This window comes from Nasonia vitripennis, chromosome 4, assembly GCF_009193385.2.
Source record: "Nasonia vitripennis strain AsymCx chromosome 4, Nvit_psr_1.1, whole genome shotgun sequence".
NCBI classification, from domain to species: Eukaryota; Metazoa; Arthropoda; class Insecta; order Hymenoptera; family Pteromalidae; genus Nasonia; species Nasonia vitripennis.
This window is the reverse complement of record NC_045760.1, coordinates 310,957-328,656: the sequence shown is the minus strand read 5'-3', so window position 1 is coordinate 328,656 and position 17,700 is coordinate 310,957. Positions and strand designations below refer to the sequence as shown.

At 45.4% G+C, this 17,700-nt stretch overlaps 6 protein-coding genes across 13 annotated transcripts; 3 read left to right on the top strand and 3 right to left on the bottom strand.

Annotated features, from left to right (window-relative positions):
* The first annotated feature begins 365 nt into the window (after window positions 1-365).
* LOC100123386 (two pore potassium channel protein sup-9) lies at window positions 366-4,134 on the top strand. The gene is made up of 5 exons (XM_001606975.6): window positions 366-853; window positions 928-1,083; window positions 1,156-1,499; window positions 1,568-1,686; window positions 1,766-4,134. Exons 1-5 carry the CDS (start codon window positions 727-729, stop codon window positions 2,028-2,030), a joined length of 1,011 nt encoding a protein of 336 aa, XP_001607025.2. The 5' UTR covers window positions 366-726; the 3' UTR covers window positions 2,031-4,134.
* LOC100123395 (CTL-like protein 2) lies at window positions 3,577-7,331 on the bottom strand. Of its 2 annotated transcripts, none has more exons than XM_001606985.6 (8): window positions 7,206-7,323; window positions 6,959-7,136; window positions 6,517-6,642; window positions 5,947-6,433; window positions 5,585-5,872; window positions 5,036-5,512; window positions 4,648-4,939; window positions 3,577-4,562 (listed from the first exon to the last, which is right to left on the bottom strand). In XM_001606985.6, exons 2-8 carry the CDS (start codon window positions 6,981-6,983, stop codon window positions 4,269-4,271), a joined length of 1,989 nt encoding a protein of 662 aa, XP_001607035.1. In that variant the 5' UTR covers window positions 6,984-7,136; window positions 7,206-7,323; the 3' UTR covers window positions 3,577-4,268. The 2 variants fall into 2 exon arrangements, with proteins under 2 accessions (XP_001607035.1, XP_008211631.1); XM_008213409.4 differs by having other exon boundaries at window positions 3,586-4,562; window positions 7,221-7,331.
* LOC100123400 (pre-mRNA-splicing factor ISY1 homolog) lies at window positions 7,024-9,402 on the top strand. 2 transcript variants are annotated; one of them, XM_032599906.1, is made up of 5 exons: window positions 7,390-7,624; window positions 7,872-8,158; window positions 8,290-8,312; window positions 8,392-8,710; window positions 8,790-9,402. In XM_032599906.1, the coding sequence occupies exons 2-5, from the start codon at window positions 8,156-8,158 to the stop codon at window positions 9,165-9,167; spliced, it is 723 nt and encodes a 240-aa protein (XP_032455797.1). In that variant the 5' UTR covers window positions 7,390-7,624; window positions 7,872-8,155; the 3' UTR covers window positions 9,168-9,402. The 2 variants fall into 2 exon arrangements, with proteins under 2 accessions (XP_016840634.1, XP_032455797.1); XM_016985145.3 differs by having other exon boundaries at window positions 7,024-8,158; window positions 8,790-9,298.
* A 1,265-nt stretch (window positions 9,403-10,667) lies between these two features.
* On the bottom strand, window positions 10,668-14,390 carry LOC100123407 (synaptotagmin 16). 2 transcript variants are annotated; one of them, XM_008213407.4, is made up of 6 exons: window positions 14,157-14,390; window positions 13,483-13,659; window positions 13,151-13,413; window positions 12,617-13,075; window positions 12,187-12,540; window positions 10,668-12,124 (listed from the first exon to the last, which is right to left on the bottom strand). In XM_008213407.4, exons 1-6 carry the CDS (start codon window positions 14,188-14,190, stop codon window positions 11,909-11,911), a joined length of 1,503 nt encoding a protein of 500 aa, XP_008211629.1. In that variant the 5' UTR covers window positions 14,191-14,390; the 3' UTR covers window positions 10,668-11,908. The 2 variants fall into 2 exon arrangements, with proteins under 2 accessions (XP_008211629.1, XP_031784461.1); XM_031928601.2 differs by having other exon boundaries at window positions 12,617-13,079; window positions 13,164-13,413; window positions 14,157-14,271.
* LOC100123414 (probable cardiolipin synthase (CMP-forming)) lies at window positions 13,678-16,258 on the top strand. 2 transcript variants are annotated; one of them, XM_032599904.1, is made up of 5 exons: window positions 13,678-14,386; window positions 14,681-14,969; window positions 15,156-15,496; window positions 15,575-15,832; window positions 15,905-16,258. In XM_032599904.1, the coding sequence occupies exons 3-5, from the start codon at window positions 15,170-15,172 to the stop codon at window positions 16,193-16,195; spliced, it is 876 nt and encodes a 291-aa protein (XP_032455795.1). In that variant the 5' UTR covers window positions 13,678-14,386; window positions 14,681-14,969; window positions 15,156-15,169; the 3' UTR covers window positions 16,196-16,258. The 2 variants fall into 2 exon arrangements, with proteins under 2 accessions (XP_032455795.1, XP_001607058.1); XM_001607008.6 differs by having other exon boundaries at window positions 13,678-14,969.
* LOC100123421 (complex I intermediate-associated protein 30, mitochondrial) lies at window positions 16,214-17,673 on the bottom strand. 4 transcript variants are annotated; one of them, XM_008213416.4, is made up of 3 exons: window positions 17,493-17,673; window positions 16,971-17,347; window positions 16,214-16,831 (listed from the first exon to the last, which is right to left on the bottom strand). In XM_008213416.4, the coding sequence occupies exons 2-3, from the start codon at window positions 17,333-17,335 to the stop codon at window positions 16,309-16,311; spliced, it is 888 nt and encodes a 295-aa protein (XP_008211638.1). In that variant the 5' UTR covers window positions 17,336-17,347; window positions 17,493-17,673; the 3' UTR covers window positions 16,214-16,308. The 4 variants fall into 4 exon arrangements, with proteins under 4 accessions (XP_008211638.1, XP_001607064.1, XP_032455794.1 ...); XM_001607014.5 differs by having other exon boundaries at window positions 16,971-17,341; window positions 17,493-17,657; XM_032599903.1 differs by having other exon boundaries at window positions 17,614-17,655.
* Between the last annotated feature and the right edge of the window lie 27 nt (window positions 17,674-17,700).

Sequence of the window (17,700 nt, the reverse complement as noted above, 5' to 3'; positions counted from 1 at the left end):
AGAGCTGCCGCGTTCGGCGAGCCTCCGATCATTGGGACGACTCCCGAATGAGCCGAGGCGCGCTGCCAGGACCGCGTGAAATACGTGCGGCTCTCTCAATAATGCACAAAACTGTGTGTCCAATTGCGGCACTCGGGGCGTATAGGCCGCCGCCGCCGCAGCGATGATCGTTCAAATGAGCATCGATCGGGCGCGTCCGTTAATCGAATGAAGCTTGCGCACACAACGCCGACTGCAGCGGAGGAAAACGAACGCAGCCAGAATCGAGAGGCAGATCCCTGCGTTAGCAGATCCGGCCTGCCTTACCCTCCCGCGCAGCATCCTGCGTCACCGGCCGCCGCGCATCCAGCATTTCCAAGCCCTCGCGCGCGGGGGGTAAGATCCGATCAATACATCTCCGTCCCGTCTCCCGTCTCCCGTCTCCCGTCTCGCGTCTCGCGGGCTGCAGTCAGTGTCGCGAGTCTTCCTCTCAGCCCTGCCAGCGCGTCCGGACGGTGCCGAGCTGAGCCGACAGCAGCTGGTATTATGCGGCCCCCGAGGATCCGAGCGAGCTGCCGTTGTCCTCGTCTTAACGCAATAACGGTGTAACGCGGACTCGTGACACCGTGCGCAAGTGCGCGCGCGCCCCTGGTCGAGAGAGAGAGAGAGAGAGAGAGAGAGAGAGAGAGAGAGAGAGAGCCAGCCAGCCAGCCAGCCCGAGAGGACAAGAGGGATCGACCGGAGAAGATGAAAAGGCAGAATGTGAGGACGCTGTCGCTGGTCGTGTGCACCTTCACGTACCTGCTCATCGGGGCGGCCGTCTTCGACGCGCTCGAGTCCGACACCGAGCGCAGACGCTGGGAGTTCTTGTCTGGTTTGTCTTGGCCGATCGAGCCACCCCTTCCCGCCCCCTCGAATCGATGCCTCACTCGTTTGTGCTCGTTGCAGAGGTGCGCCGCAACATGATGAGGAAGTACAACATCTCCGTCGAGGACTACCGCATGGTGGAGATCGTGATAATCGAGAACAAGCCGCACAAGGCCGGCCCCCAGTGGAAGTTCGCCGGGGCCTTCTACTTCGCGACCGTGGTGCTGGCCATGATAGGTACGGCAACCACCGCGTGTCCCTTGAATTCCGATGATTCTCTGATCGCCGCCCCTTAACCCGGCCCTTCAGGTTACGGACACTCGACGCCGGTGACGGTCGGCGGCAAGGCCTTCTGCATGGGCTACGCGATGGTCGGCATCCCCCTGGGCCTGGTCATGTTCCAGAGCATCGGTGAGCGGCTCAACAAGTTCGCCTCGGTGGTAATCCGCCGGGCCAAGACCTACCTCAAGTGCCAGAAGACCGAGGCCACGGAGATGAACCTCATGCTGGCCACCGGGCTGCTGTCCAGCATCATCATCACCACGGGCGCCGCCGTCTTCTCCAGGTACGAGGGCTGGAGCTACTTCGACAGCTTCTACTACTGCTTCGTCACGCTCACCACCATCGGCTTCGGCGACTACGTCGCTCTCCAGGTGCGTCCTCGCTGACTCCCAGCTCCTCTATACGCGATCCGCCGCTGAAACTCCCTCCTCGCTTTCAGAACGACCAAGCCCTGTCGAACAAGCCGGGCTACGTGGCGCTCAGCCTGGTCTTCATCCTCTTCGGCCTGGCCGTCGTGGCCGCCAGCATCAACCTGCTGGTGCTGCGCTTCATGACCATGTGAGTATAGGTACTTACTTATTCGCCCAATAATCACGGCGAACGCGTTCTCACCCGAGCCTCGCATTACTGCCCGCAGGAACGCGGAGGAGGTCCGCCGCGACGACGAGCTCCAGTCGGCCTCGCACCACGTGCTCACCCTCGACGGCGAGGTGGTCGCGGTGAACGGCAAGCTGCTCGCCGGGCACATTCCCATGTCCAACGAGACGGACGACTGCGTCTCGGTCTGCTCGTGCACCTGCCTCGGCGCCACCAACTCCGAGCTCCTCGACTCCTCGGGCTACCAGGGCTACAGGCCGCCCTCGATCACCACCAGTTTGCGCGTCAAACGCGCGTCCGTCTGATGGAAGGAGTTTCGCCGGCGCAGTCTGCGCCGTCGGCTCTCGAGGGTCGACAGTCGCGAGCTACTTGGCATCGACGTCTGAGCTGCTCCCACTGCATCGTCGTTCCGTGCTGCCGTGATGCCGCTAAACACACACACACACACACATCTCTCCTAGCTCTCCTGACCGTCACCTCGATACCTGTGTACCTTTCGTTCTTGGTGTCGACATTCAAATTCATTGTTCTTGTTGTTGTTGTTGTTGTTGTTGTTGTTGTTGTTGTTGTTGTTCTTCTTCTTCTTCTTGTTCTGCAACGGCCAGCGAGGGTCTTTTATCCTTCGAGCCGGTGGTGCGTTAACCCGATCTGGCTGTTGCAGGATAGTCGTTGAGTTTTCACTTCGCCGAGATTAGCGCACTTATACGTCGGACGACGGAATCGACGTACCTATGTGTCAACTTCAGATATGTAGAGGGACTAACCGTTGAGACGGGTTTTCGTTTAGGCATTCGACATATCCGCAAGCCAGCTTCGTTTGTTAAACTGCTATCTCGATCGGAACCAGAATAATGTACAAATTTCAGCATTGATTTCATGACGAGAACGGAGTCGACTATACTTATATAGTTAATTCGCAGCGATTTTAAATATAACAGATGTGTGATAGCCATTAGCCAAGTATACGTGTGTTTAGCCAGGAGCTTTCTAACATTGCATTTAGTCAAATGCGGCAGTATATAATATAATATAAATATAACAAAGCGAGGATTCGATGATCGGTTTTTTAATCTGAATTTTCAAGACGGGCAACCTCGGTAAAACGCCGCAGACAAATGTAATGTCGACAAGTAAATACGCATGAATAGGCCAGAAGATATACAATAGTAGCTAGAACGCGATAATGCAAAGTCCAGATTCGCACACAAGTGTGGTATATGGACTTCGTGGCTTGTTTGTAAATATTAAAGACACTGCACTTAATCTATAGAGATAGATCGATTACAAAGATTTTTACTCAAACAGGTATACCCAGAGACGATTAAAAGCACAGTGGAAGACTGATAAAACTGATCCCCAAATAACAAGAGGAGTTGCCGTTTTTCCTTACAGCCTTACAGCCCACACAGGCGCACACGTTTTTCACGATCATTTCATTAACCAGTGCGTTCAATAACGTTCCAAACGCTGATTTACTTTTCTCATTTTTTATCGATAAATTACTGAGACTTTTTTTAAATAAGTTCATAGCCATTAAGTTGAGTATTGAAAATCAATAGTGCTTAAAGGTAACTCCGAAACAATGTCTTTCAAAATTTATAAAAGTTTTAAAACAATTTAGCCACAGGACAGCATTTTATTGGATTGTCTATACAGGAAAATAAAAATATGTGAATATTGATTTGCATAAATGTATATATGCTTAAGGATTGCGCATGTATATTTTTAAATGTCCAACATTTTTATAATAAAAAGTTGAATATCTATCAAAGTAAAAGTGTATTATTTAGTAGAAAAAACACCTATATGCTTCATATTTCGCACACAAGAGGGTAAATTACGAAAATGGTATCAATTTAAGCGATTTTATTCTTGATAAAAATAGATAGTCCGTGGTACACAATTATATATATATACACACACACGCACGTTTGCATATTTAGCGTTTCACATTCGCAAAACATACAACACATATGCTGCTTATAAAAATACATAGCTATTACTTAGATATATTGTTATACATAAAACTTACAATAAAATGTCATGAAAATTTCAACTTTTAGAGAATATACATATATATTATTTTAAATTGAGATATATTTGTATAACATTCTTTTGCAGAAGAGAAACTATTGAGAAAGTTGTAAAATCATACTGGAAGGCCATTTGTAGTTGTACAGGCCATTTGTACATATCTTTGTGCTCAAATATTTCAGAGTTAATGACATGAAAATGTATAGATTTTACATTAATTGTATCACTGAAAAAACATAAATTTTATCACCACATAAAGCTTTTTGTACAATAGTCACAATGTCTCTGAATATCATTAATTTGCTGGTAAGCGCAGTCTTAGCAATGTGTTTACTATATCTTTTGTAATAGTGTAATAATATGAAGAAAAAAAAACGTAACTATAAAACTGTATAAAATGTTCAACTTGTAAAATTTAAAATTCAACTTACTACTTTTCATTTCTTATAAAATTGATTTGCATAAGAATATCAAATTACGATTTTATTTAAAGATCGCAACGTCATTTCTCATTCATTTTGAAGTAATTTTTTCAATTTATTACTCATGTAATAAGGCCTCTCTTCTGAACCATCATTGCGTTCAGTGTCTTCGACAAAGCACAGGAATATTGTCTTTACTGCTATGGTTTGTACTTTAAACATGACTGTAGCAATTATCAAGGTGCCAACAGCAGTGATAACAAGAGCCAGCACCATAGGCCCTTGTTCAGTTGATTCAGCATTATGATAGAACATGTAAAGACCACCTGTTGCTAAAAGTGTAATCAGAACTTCGGCGATGAAAAATAGCAGAGACGCCACCTATAACGTTATATCACATATTAAACATTCAGGAACATTTAAAGAGATTGTAGATAAATCGCTATCTTAAAATTTGTATACGTACATTATCAACTACCACAATTTTAATAATGTTCCTCATAATCAAGTTAAAAGCCATCTTTGCGGATTTGAAAAAGCTTTTCCCATGAATAGCACACATGATGTAGGCATTGTAACTTAAGAAATTCAAGAACGATTCCAGTATGGCAAACAAACATTGCAAGCAAAGCATTGCAACTTGTGCAACTCCATTTTCCGATTTGTCTGCTTTCTTTTTTAAAGATTCAAGAAAACGCCGAATGATTTGTAGGATTGTCAAAATAAGAGAACCAATTGCTACAGTTCCTAAATGGTATCTGTACAAAGATACAATTTTTGTTAATTAATAATTATTCATAGACCCCCATAAGTAATCAAATTAATTTTAAATCGAGTTTGCTCAATAATAATACCTTAGAGTCTTTGATGTACTTTCAATCAGTGCATAATTTCCAACATTATTTTTGTTGAGTGTCCAATACCAAGATGCAAATGTTCCACCAAGAACCATGTATTCAAAGCCAGATATGAAGAACATGAGCCAATAAAAACCAAGACCATTTACTGCTTGGAGAGCATATACATAACCAGGACTAGTTTTGTTATCCAACCGACATTGCGTAAACAAACAAGGATCTCCATTTGAAGTTTTGCATTTGTTGTTAAATTTAATTGGATCACATGGTTCGTTAGCAATGAGCTTGAAACTATCAGCTTCACACACGCAATTCTCCAACTGTTTATTCAAATATGGAACATCAATTCTGTAGTCTGATTTTACTATGGACTGTGCACTAAGGCATACTAAAGTGCAGTATACTATAACTAGAGTATACAATAAAATTGGAAGTATTGGAAAAACCAATGTTGTTGACATGTGCAGCACGGCCCTATGAGGTAAAGTATATTTATATAGATTATTGGATTTCAAAAAATGTAATTCAAAATTTCAATTAACTCACCTGCTGGATTCCTTGATTAGTAGACAAGCTAAATAAATTTTTTTTCGGAAATATATGACTGCTATTATTATGCCAACTATCATTAAAACAAAAAAAATAAGAAAGAAAAGTTCAGTTTGTCCTTGTTTTTGGGCGTATTTTGTACTGAACCAGTAAACGCAAGCTCCCAAAGCCACTATAAATATTCCAATTGAAGAATAAAAAAATTGCACAGCAAATCGTTTCAATAAAACAACAAAGAGCACAGTAATGGCTGTACCGCATATTATAGCAATAATCGCTGGTTTTCTGAAAATTAAGAACATAAAATTACATAACTGCATTACAGTTAATGTTTGCAAAGTTTGTGCAAGGTCACCTACATTGCAATGCTGGTATTTTCACGAAATTCAGCCCAAACAGATTTAAGAGCTTCGATCATTATTCTAGTTTGGTTTAATTGTTGAGCATTGAGAGTTTCTTTTTGATGTCCTTCCCACACCTTGGTCGGCAAACAGTATTTATATAGATGGTCACTTTCCAAGTACCATTTGGCACACCTTTCAAGAGCAACAAGTTGGTCAACTTGATCAAAAGTTTTGATGAGAGTAGTATTGACATCGCTGTCACAAATTAACTTTGCTTTAACTTGCTCAATGGATAAAGACGGATCGAGGATAAAATTTTCAGTTGGACATTTAGGTACACAAATTTTAGGAGAGTGACAATCTTCAAGCAAAGCATTAAGACATTCCTTTGGATTTAAAATAAAGAGGTAGGGTTTGTTAATCACATCTGCATCAACCCCACATGCTCTATTGTGACTATCCGTTGGAACAATATATCTATTAAGACTTCCAGCACTGAAACCTAAAATATACAATGAATAAGGGTTGGTAAGTTTTACACATAATACAATACCTTCCGTGATTTCATGTGAGATTCATACTTACTAAATATTCCAATAGAGAAGAAAATAAGTAAGTACACTACGAATGTGATCAGCCAAATCCGATCCGTGGGAGATCTGATGGTTTCCATTGGACCCTTCCATAGTGGATCGTATGCAATTTTTTCCCCTTTTGACACGAATGAACAATTTTGTTTTAACTACAGTAAATTCATGTGTTTATCACATAAAGTGGAGCATAAAAAATCAAGCCCTCAAAGTTTTTTAAAAACATAGTTCATTAAAAAAAAGAGCACTGATAAGAAGCTATTAAATCTCGCGTGCATCGCTTTGTAAACAATATTCCATCATATACGTAAATTCCCCGCAGCGCTAGCTAAATAAAGCGCTGAAATAAAGCGTGAACGCCAGACTCGTCGATCGATAACTATAATCATCGAGTATAGCTTTCGCAGCGGCGTATGCAAAAACATGCAGTGACTCACCGTACTTATCCTCGTTGCCGCTCATCTTGACGCCGACTGTGCACGCCCGACGCCACGCAACAGGTAAACAGAAGCTACTTCACCTGCGCTTCACCTCGTCTAATGCCGAATGTGCCTGCCCCAGTGACGGCGTCGCTCGAGATCTCCTCGATTACGTATTCGGCCCAGAATTTTCTCTCTATATATCAACACACACATAGCACGGGTCAGCTCTCGCTTAAGAGAAATCAACACTCGCATTACTTACCTATACTTTACTTACGCTGTTTATTATTACAATGCCGCGCGCGGCTTTTGAATACGCGTCCTGGGTTCGTTGATCGCTGTATCGAGAGATGGTCACTGCGATGCAGGAGAGATAGTAGGTACCGCCGCGAAGTCGCCGACTCGCCGCCAACGGCCAACCGCCAACGCCACGAATTCGGTAGTGGGAGGAGATGCGGCGACGCACGAAAGGCGTACGTGGTGATGAAGACTAGGAAGAGGCCCGCGGCTTCTTTTTATTCCGAGCTGTAAAATACCTATAAACATTATATACGTACAGTTTGTGGTATGTTATGTGTCTGTTTAAGCGGGAATTGCGTCATACCGATGAGTCTCTATACGTAGCATATGCAGGAAGCCGAGAAACGCTGGCTATGTATAAAGCGGTGGGTAATACCCAAGGTGAATATCACATAGTAAAATTTCAAATGGGCCGCGCGCTCGTGTCGGCTTTGTTCTGTGTCTATTGAGTACCTATTACATATAGGAAGTAGGTATCTCGAACCTTGAGTTAGGATTTTTGTTAGAATCACTATGTTTTTCAACGGTTTTTTTATTTCAACAGTTTTTACTTACTCTTCTCTCTCTCTTCGATTTCAAGATTTGAACATAATCAATTTTATCGCTATAATCAATTCATATGACACAGAAACAGACAAACGGTTCAGCTGAGTAGCCAATTTTGCCATCAACCAAAGTATAGCTACGAAGCATGTTTGGTACGAAAGAATTAAGATGTATCGAAAACGTCCCTAAAATGCCATTCAAAAATGCCGCTTCACGTCGTCGTCGTATTCGCGTTCATAAAGACGTCAACCAATGGTGACCGCGTCCAGTATCAACATCCCAATATACATATATAACCCGCTGTCATCGCACTGCAGTTCCGTCTTTCGCCGTGCGTTTCAAGCATAACCTAAAAATTCGTCAAAAATGGTAAGTATAACTATCGAAAATTTGAAAAAGCCCAACTTTTAGGCATTTATATCGTCGAATTATTGATTTTAATTTGACAATGAACCATACGATGCAAACTAAGTTAATGAATCATAATTTGTTTATTTCAGGCGCGTAATGCAGAAAAGGCTATGTAAGTATTTTCCGCTATGTAATAAACAATTAATATTTACAAACTTTTATTTAATCAACAAACTTTCGACTTTTCAAAGGACCACACTGGCTCGATGGCGAGCTGCACATTGTAACGATGGAATAAAAAAAGAGCAGGAGAGGAGGCCATATCTGGCCTCTGAGTGCAAAGATTTACGGAAAGCAGAAAAGTGGAGAATGCAAATCATAAGAGAAATAGCCAAAAAAGTAGCTCAAATCCAGAATGCAGGTCTGGGGGAATTTAGGATCAGGGATCTCAATGATGAAATCAATAAACTACTCAGAGAAAAGAGGCATTGGGAAGTTCAAATTAAAGAATTGGGAGGTCCGGATTATTCCAGAACAGGGCCACGCATGTTGGATCACGAAGGAAGAGAGGTATGAATACGTTCCATGTTGATTTTCTTAATTAAAAATTTGGTTTTATCAGACTAATCAATGAGATTAATGTTTTCAGGTACCAGGTAACCGAGGTTACAAATATTTTGGAGCAGCGAAAGACCTTCCCGGGGTCAGAGAATTGTTTGAACAAGAACCTCCACCACCTCCTCGTAAGACCCGAGCAGAGCTGATGAAGGACATTGATGCAGATTACTATGGCTACAGAGATGACGACGACGGCATACTCTTACCTCTAGAACAGAAAGATGAGCAGGATGACAGGGAACTATTAATTGAGGAATGGAAGAAGAAGAAAGATGACAAGCAGCCAGAACCTGCAGCTGAAGGTGAAGAGATGGAAACTAATCAAATGCACATACCTAGCCAAAGGGAAATCCAGGAGGCTCTGCTTTTGCGTAAAAAGCAGGAGCTATTGGAAAAATACGTACTGTAAATTTAACTTAGCTAATAGATCATTTTCATACAGTGATACAATTTTTCATACATATAAGCGAGTGTAAAGTCTACAAACTTTAAGTGAATAAATTTTGTAATTAATGGGTTGTTAAGGAAAAGTGAAGGAAACGTTTGTTTTTTTTATCAGCATGTGTTTATTTGCGCAAGTAGTAACAACTATTCATAGATTGATTCATTCGATAATATCGGAATACAGCTTTTATAAAACACCACCGATGTACATATTATTTAAATTTCTTTTATATTATGAAATAACATTGATTAAAGGTAACTACTTTGTGCAGTAGACGTTCAAATTTCAATGAATGCTTGCCGAGAATGGGTGCTGTAGATAAAACGTGGACAAAATCCAGCGAAACACCTACCTAGCGGTACACCTATGATTGCAAATCCATTGAAATATTTTTCAAAGATACCGCCACGCTCTTCCACGCTAATTCTCTTTATTTGTCATGGTACAAATTGTCAAGTTTACTTTTTAAATTCTTTTCATTGAAAAAATATACGTTAGTCAAGAATGTCGAGTCGACGAATGCTTAAAAACTATACGCGAGAGATACGCATTTGAAAAATAAACTTTGATTTCAAACAGCCGTAATACGTATAATAAGTAGACATATAGATAAGCAACAACGCAATAGACAATCTAAATTTCCGCAACGCATATGAATCGCAATCAGTGATAAATCGATCGGAAACATTGAAAAAGTATGTGCGCTCGTCGGCGTAAAATACATAGAGAATTCGCGGACGAAATCGAAATGCGCGTTTTGTCACATACTCACTTGATGTGCAAGAACAGTCGCTTGAAGCGCGTGCGAGAAAAAACAGCACCGAGGATAAAATGTGCGTGCACCAACGTAGAAAGAGAATCAAGATAAAAATCCGAGGAAAAGATTCGCGCACTTTTCGGCGCGAGTTTCGCGTAGGTGTATATCAATGTCGTGGTATACACAAAAAGTGCATTAACGGAACGGTTCGAACGTGGTTCAAGTATATAGTTATAGTTTTAATTAAACTCTATATAATAAGATCAAAGAACAAATTTGTCCTCACAGCATTGTTTTTGTCCGTTTAATCATCATCAGTCACCGTACACTCGTTGCTCGTTATCATCGTCGATTTTGTTACTTTATTAATTCCTCTAGTCTCGACATACTAAAATTGTTGTACAATATACGTTTATAATGTTACTGCTTCTTTTCTTTTACTTCTGCAGCTACAGGCTATAGTTTTTTTTCTTCCTTTAAATCCGTAGCGTATAAGTAGTATAGGGCCTAATGATCGTCAGCACTGATCTGCTCTCTTTTTGTTATACTCTTCTAATGCTTTTATAATCCCTTACACAAGTTATATGCCATATCATTAGGATGTAGAGTATATCAATTTCTAAAATCACAACTGCATTTACAAGGTGCGTATGCAAGTTTATTGTGCGTCATTGAATGTAAAATCTATGTTTTCTCGTATCTTATTAATTCTTTTTTGTTTTTTGCTTTTTTTTTTCATGTTTCATGGGTTTCATGGTTTCCGTTCCCCTTGGCCTTGCCAGCCGTCAGCTTGATCGCCTGCATTTTGTATATGCGAGAAAAGGATGATCGGCCAACACACGCGTTGAACCACGCGTCTCAAACCGTTCCGCGTGCACCACGTGACGATAGAGAGGGACGCGCGAGAACGCGAGCGAGATGAACGAACAATACAGCGCGCGCATCAGCTCGAGGGACGAAAGGCACAAAGTAAATTTAAAGACAGAGGGTCGACGCGCGTGCGCTGTGTTGTCGGCGCAGAAATACATGGCCCGCGGCCGTCAAAATACACGAGCTTCAAATCGTTCGATCGCCCGCGCGTGCTTCTATGTACGCGAGGCGATCTGCCAAGTATTAGTTTAAAGTATTGAAATGCTCTGCAGCCCACGACTCACGAGGGAGCGCAGAGAGATGAGGGAGACGGGCTCCCGAGTCAAAAATCGGCTTGCGCGCAAAATATGCCCAAATAATATTGTGCAATGTACACTTCGATCGACAAATGTATGCGTATACCGACCGCCAGCGGCGCATTCAGCGACGCAATGCGCCGCTGTACACAATAAACGATATATCGTCAAAGGTACAACGAGTCTTCGAACCGTCGAACGAAATCATCGAGGATTCGGCGAGGATTCGGCTCGTCTCTGTCTCACAGCTCTACTTGACACGTCGCGCTCACTATCTCTCTCACTCTCGTACACGGAATATACTCATTTACATATATATGTCATCTCATTTATGCATCATTTGGCGTATCAAAGGGAATCTCGCAAAAGGCCCCCGCGCGGGAGGCCACGAAAAAACCGGCCGCTACTTAGTTAAATCGGTATCCAAGTTTACAAAGAAATTGTTCTCGTGGTTCTGCGCCCTGAATCTCATTCAGGTCCGTGTGTACTTAGTCGGTCGTGTGTAGGGTCGTAGTCTCGATTCGGGCAGTACATTGGCATTCGCCTTGTGTGGCGAAAGATCGCGCGCGTCGAGCTCTTGCAGAGCCGAGGGTTTCGATCTGGCGAGACGTCGCGGTAGGGGTACTTAGTCCCCAGCTCGTCGCGGCGGTCTCTCGGGTCTCGGATCGATCGAGGGTCGCGCGCGTGCAGCCTTCTCCGAGGAAAAAGTAGCGTCGGAAAAGAGATGGTTGTTGTCGTGGTGCTGGTTAGGAGGTCGGGCCTCGCGGCCGGCTCTCGGCGTTTCAGGGCCGGAGGAGCGAGTGCCAGCGCTGCACCTGGGTCGGCTGGCGCGCGGAGCGCATGTCGTTCCAGTGCTGCAGCTCGTCGGCGCCGCTGCTGCTGAGGCCCAGGCAGAGCCAGCCGATCATCTCGCGGCCCTTCTTGCCCATCACGGCCGTGCGCCGCCGGTTGTACACCGAGAGGTAGAGCGTCACGTCCCCCAGCTGGAACAAGGCGACCTGCGCGCCGAGGGGCGAGAACGAGTTAGTCGGCGAGCTCGAGAGCGAACGGCCGGGCTCACCTGAAAGATGAAGGTCTCCTTGTAGAGCGGATTGGGCTGGGCCCTCCGGAGGCCGGTCTTGGAGTGGCCCATCTCGTGCCCGTTGCTGTCGACGAGGGCGAGCTTGACGTAGGTGTCGGGCGGCTTGGTGTCGTTGCCGCAGCCGCCCCGGAAGTGCGAGCCCTTGATTATCTCGACCGAGAGCCGGCCGGTGACGCCGTTGTACGTCAGCCCGATCAGGATCTCGGCTACGCTGCCGCCCTTCATGCTGCTGCCGTAGGGCGGCGTCGTCGGCAGCGCGTACGACTGCACCGACTGCTGCGAGCCCGTGGAGTCGCTGCGCGTCAGGCTCGGCCTCGTGCCCCAGTCCTGTGCCTGCGGGGCAGCCTCGAGGCGTTACCGCGTCCTCTATTTCGATAGACGATAACCGTCGATGAACGCGATCACTCACCGAGGAGGAGGGCGGCGGCTGGAGGGCGAGCCAGAGGGTCGTCTCGAGGCGCAGGTTGATCCGGTCGAAGGAGACCCTCGCCTCGCCGAGGAGCCGCTCCCGGCGCATCCTGCCGCCCCAGAGGTAGACCCGCACCCGGACCCCCATGGCGTTGACGTCCTCGGGGTTGACCCGCGGCAGCAGGAAGCTCTCCATGTACTGGGGCGAGCTGCCCTGGCGCACGCGGGTCTTGCGCCGCTGCTTCTTCGAGGGCAGCAGCACCAGGCGCACCTGGCTGCCGCCTATGCCCGCCGGGTAGTTGCGGCCCTGCAGCACGTGCACCGTCATCTCGCGCATCGGCGCGTCGTAGAGGAAGGCCACCTCGAGGCTCGCCATCTCCTCGCCCGAGACGGCGAGCGAGCTGCTCGCGGCATGGCTCTCCTCGATCAGCAGGCTCGGCGAGCCTACCTCCACTACGCACTGCGACGAAGCGCTCGGTCAGTCGGTTTAATTCTGCTCGACTGTGCTGCCTGACTTGTTCGCTGCTCGTCCTACCTGCTGCTGCTGCTGCTGCTGCTGCTGCTCCTGCTCCTCCTCGGGCTGCTCCTCGGGCTGCTCCTCGGGCCGCTCCTCGGGCCGCTCCTCGGGCCGCTCCTCGGGCTGCTCCTCGGTGCCGTTCTGCTTGATGCTCGGCAGTCCATCCTCGGCTTGGATGGTCAACGTGTCCGGGGGCGGCTGGCTGCGGCTGCTCAGCCGGCGAAGGGCGTCCTCCTCCGAGTCCGAGCTGGTCTCCGGATCCGAGAACGGGTAGTTCTTGCCTGTTCGGGCGGAAACTCTCAGTTCGGCCTCTGCCTCTACCGGAGCAATAACCAGTGGAGATAACGTACCCAGGCTCTGGGCCGCGGAGCTGTTGCTCGACTCGCAAAGTGGCACGCAGACAGCGCCGAAGAGGCTCGTCGTCGTTGCGGCCGGCGTGAAGTACCACTTGCGCGACAGGTACAACGCCACGACCACCAGCAGCACCACGAAGCCGACACAGGCACCCAGAAACGCTGTCGTTTCCACTGTCGCAAACGAGAAAACGTTATTCATGCCAAGTTTCATTTATCGAGCGATATTATGATAATAAGTAAACGCGCGGGCGACTTGATTAGCAGCGCCGAGTCCGTCCATGACGAGCGCGCTGGACGCGTCGAAAATTCGCGACAAAACAAGCTACAGCCGTGTTTTGTTCAGCCGAAGGGGAGGAGAGAATATCCGACAACAGATTTGACCTTGCAGTAGGGGGGGGGGGCGAGCGCTCCCCCTCCCGGAGAAAAACGAGCGCGCTAGAGGAGCCCGAGGACAACAACTCGCAGGGGGCTAGGGACGGCAGCTATTGCGCAATGCGGCCTCCGATTACCAGTTCGCAGCGTCACGGTCAACTAGCCCGAGCCAGCTCGCGCCGTCAACAGAGCCTCGACGCTGACGGACCGAGGGGGGACAACCTCTTTTCTGGAATATTCCAGCGGAGCTCGGCTCGAGGGACGGCGTCGCGCGCGGACAGGCAAGATGGACTTACCCGCAAGAAAATGGTCCGGTCCGGCCAGAGTCATGCTCGGGCGCGCTCGACTTCCAGCTCAGCAAGCTGCTGCTGCAGAGCGGACCCCGCCGCCCATCTCATCTAGCCGTCCCCCTGAGGCGACAGCTCCTGGGCTTCCTCCGTCTTCCTGCAGGTAGCGATGCGACTGCTACGGGGAGCTGCTGGCCTGGCGGAGCACTGCTGCGCGGACACTGCGCGATGGGACACAAGTACACAATGCGGGACATGCGCGCACCCCTCCCCCCCCCCCCCCGAAAGCTCATGAGGGAGAGATATACTTATAGCCGCTGTTGCTCACTTCCCCCTGCCGACGGCGCAGGGGTGCGCGCGTGCGCGACCGATGCGTTCGCGGCTACCTTCCGCGCTCTCGAGTACATGAAAATGCTGATTACATTCCTGTGGCGGCGATCGAACGGCTACTTACTGAGCTTTGCTCGGAACGAAACTCGGGAGTCATCGATGCTTGTCGAACGAAAATACACGCTGTCCCTTACTTTTTTAAGAAAATGACGTACGGCTTGAAGAAGTGAGCGAGGCCGACCCATGCCGCCTGTTACTACTGGGCTAGCAGACGGCGGCGGCCACGTGACCGCGAAACTGTTGTCTACTATTTGCCTGTATACACCTATAGGCTAGCCGTGCCGCGAGCGCACCACAGCATCGCCGCATCCCATGCGCGATAACGAGATGACCTTCCTTTTCACCCATTACGCTTAGAAATACAGTACTTCCATTGTTTTCTGGCCGATCGAGACGTGATGTACGAAATTTCGAACCATCTTAGGTGACAAGGTAATAAGTGCTACCTCATAGTACCTACTCTCACTTCTCAAATCGCCAGTCCACACCGACACCGAAATTAACCTCTCCTTTCACATGTCTCATTGTTTACACACGCTTGGCATTATAGATCGCCTAGTTTCGATCTGAAATGTCGAGAGATACCTTTCCGAGATCAACATTGTCTTCTGCTTTTAGGATTGATCGGAATTATGAGTTACTCTCTGCTATTGCAACTTGCACGATGTAGGACATTCAACAGATGCATCTTGGAGAGATGCTTAAAAGAGTTTAGGCCTCGACTCTACTGCATAAACAATGACGATGCTTACACCAGAAAGCAGGAGCTCAAACAGCAACGTCGCGCCAGGAGAAAAGAAATCAAAGCCCGACTGATCAAAGACTTTCAGCAGACCAAACAAAAAGTTGAGCAAATCATAGAGAGAGAAAATATCTGGACTGTTCCCAACTTTCTCTGCATAGGAAGAATATTGACTACTCCGTGTATAAGCTATCTGATAGTATGCCAAGATTATCAGGTAATACTTTTATGTTTTACCCCATCCAAACGATCTCTACTTACTTTAGTACTTACTTGGAACAATTCTGGACTGTAGGTTGCTCTCTGGCTTCTTGGATTTGCGGGTCTTTCCGACCTAGCTGATGGATGGATTGCGCGTACCTGGACTTCGCAAGCTTCAAAGCTTGGAAGTTTTCTTGATCCGGTGGCGGACAAATTGTTAGTCGGCACAATGTTCCTGTCTTTAACATGGGTTAGCTTAATTCCCGTACCTCTTACGTGTCTGGTAGTAGCAAGAGATGTTGCCTTAGTAGCTGCTGCATCGTATATCAGATATCGTTCCTTACCACCACCAGTGAGTAACGTTGCTTCTGCTTATGCTTTCAATGAAACTTCTTCTTTAAATCTTATCAACTCATTTTTATAGAAAACCTTGGCAAGGTATTTTGATGCTACGCATGCTACAGTACAGCTGGCCCCAACAACAATCAGTAAATTCAATACAGGGGTACAGCTAATGCTGATAGCTGGGACTCTAGCAGCTCCTGTATTCCACTTTGTGGATCATCCAATCCTCCAAGGACTGTGTTATCTTACAGCGATAACAACTATTGCTGGTGGTGTGAGTTACTTGGTAACAAAAGATACCTACAAAATTTTGTCCAAGAAAAAAAAATCCACTAGGCAATCTCCTTCGTGTAAAAATGACGATAATTAAAAAAATGACGCAAAAAGCTGTTATTTCTATGTACATATTTATTAAATTTGTTTCAAAACTAAATACTATAAGGATCAATATTTATTTACAAAAGTCCTAAATTTTCACATAATTTAATAAAACTTTTGATCAAACTGATATTTCTCATACGCATGTTCTTCTATGTGAGAGTGATCATATTCTAGACCAATAAAATCAATCTCAAATCTGAACGGACCTGTGATTTGATCGGCTATGGTAAAACTGATTGTACTCATCTCATTAAGTGGTATTGGTGGATTTCCAGCTTGTATTCGACCCTTGTATGCAAAGAGAAATTTGGAAAATGGGATTCTCACATATTGCCAGTATGGACCACCTCTGGTCCAAATGAAGTAGTGATAAGTATCGTACATACAAATATCAGTTACTCTGTGAAGATGCAAATTAACTGCATAAATTCTTCCATCGCCTCTTACTCTAAAGACTATGTGTGTAAAAGAACTCCAATCAAGTTGTTCTTTAGACTTGAAAGGAGTAAGACGTGGTGTCAATCGAAGATTACAGTAACCGGTATTTTTTATTTCACCATCTGGAGGCACTTTTGTGTCCAAGAAACCATGAAATAATCCTTTTGACTGAGGAGTGAAATCCAATCTATAAATATTTTTAATACTTAGAATTGAGTTTTCACAATTGAATTTTTAATTTCATTTTAAAATCTTATAATAGCACAACAATGCTTTTCACAGGCACACAGGCAACAATTTTTGTAAAGTTGTAGTAATATACTTACTGAGCAGTTGAAAATCCAATATTATTATCTTTATCGGTTGTCACAATCCATTCTTTTAATTCATTTGGAGCACCTTTAAACCTCCAAACAACATCAACTTCACCTTCACCCATTAAAAGTCTAGGACCACGAATTGCACCGCTTGCTAATTGTTCAGCCCATTCCTTGATTCCAATTTTCATTAATTTCCATTCCAAAAGGAGACGTTTTTTGAAACTCAACTGTTCCCATTCTTTTTCTTCATCTGATTTTTGTTGATAACCTTCTTTATCGGGCCATTCATGGAATAAAGATGTGCGTTTGGTTGTATGAAAACTCCTTTTACTTACAGTACGCAGTACTATTCGAGCCCATGGAAGTGTCATTATTAGCTAAAACTAGTTATACCTTTAGTCAACTATGATTTTAATAAATGAGATTCAGTTTTCTAAAACAATTCATGTCTGTGTTGTATATTGAAAGATGGTCTACTATAAGGTTATGAAATTTGAAAATATTTTAAAAAGTGCAAAAACTTTTTACCGTGATAAAGTGTATTAGACGATTTTGAACAAAATGTGAAGCTGAGCTTTTTTATTTGTATCTCATTGTTGCTTTTTATGCAAGAAAATGCGGCTTCTGAAATATAGTCTGCTAAAATTACCTCTATACGGGCACTATACATCAACTACTTACTACATGCAGACATTCATGCAGACATCAGTAGGTATTATACCCTTGTATCACTTGG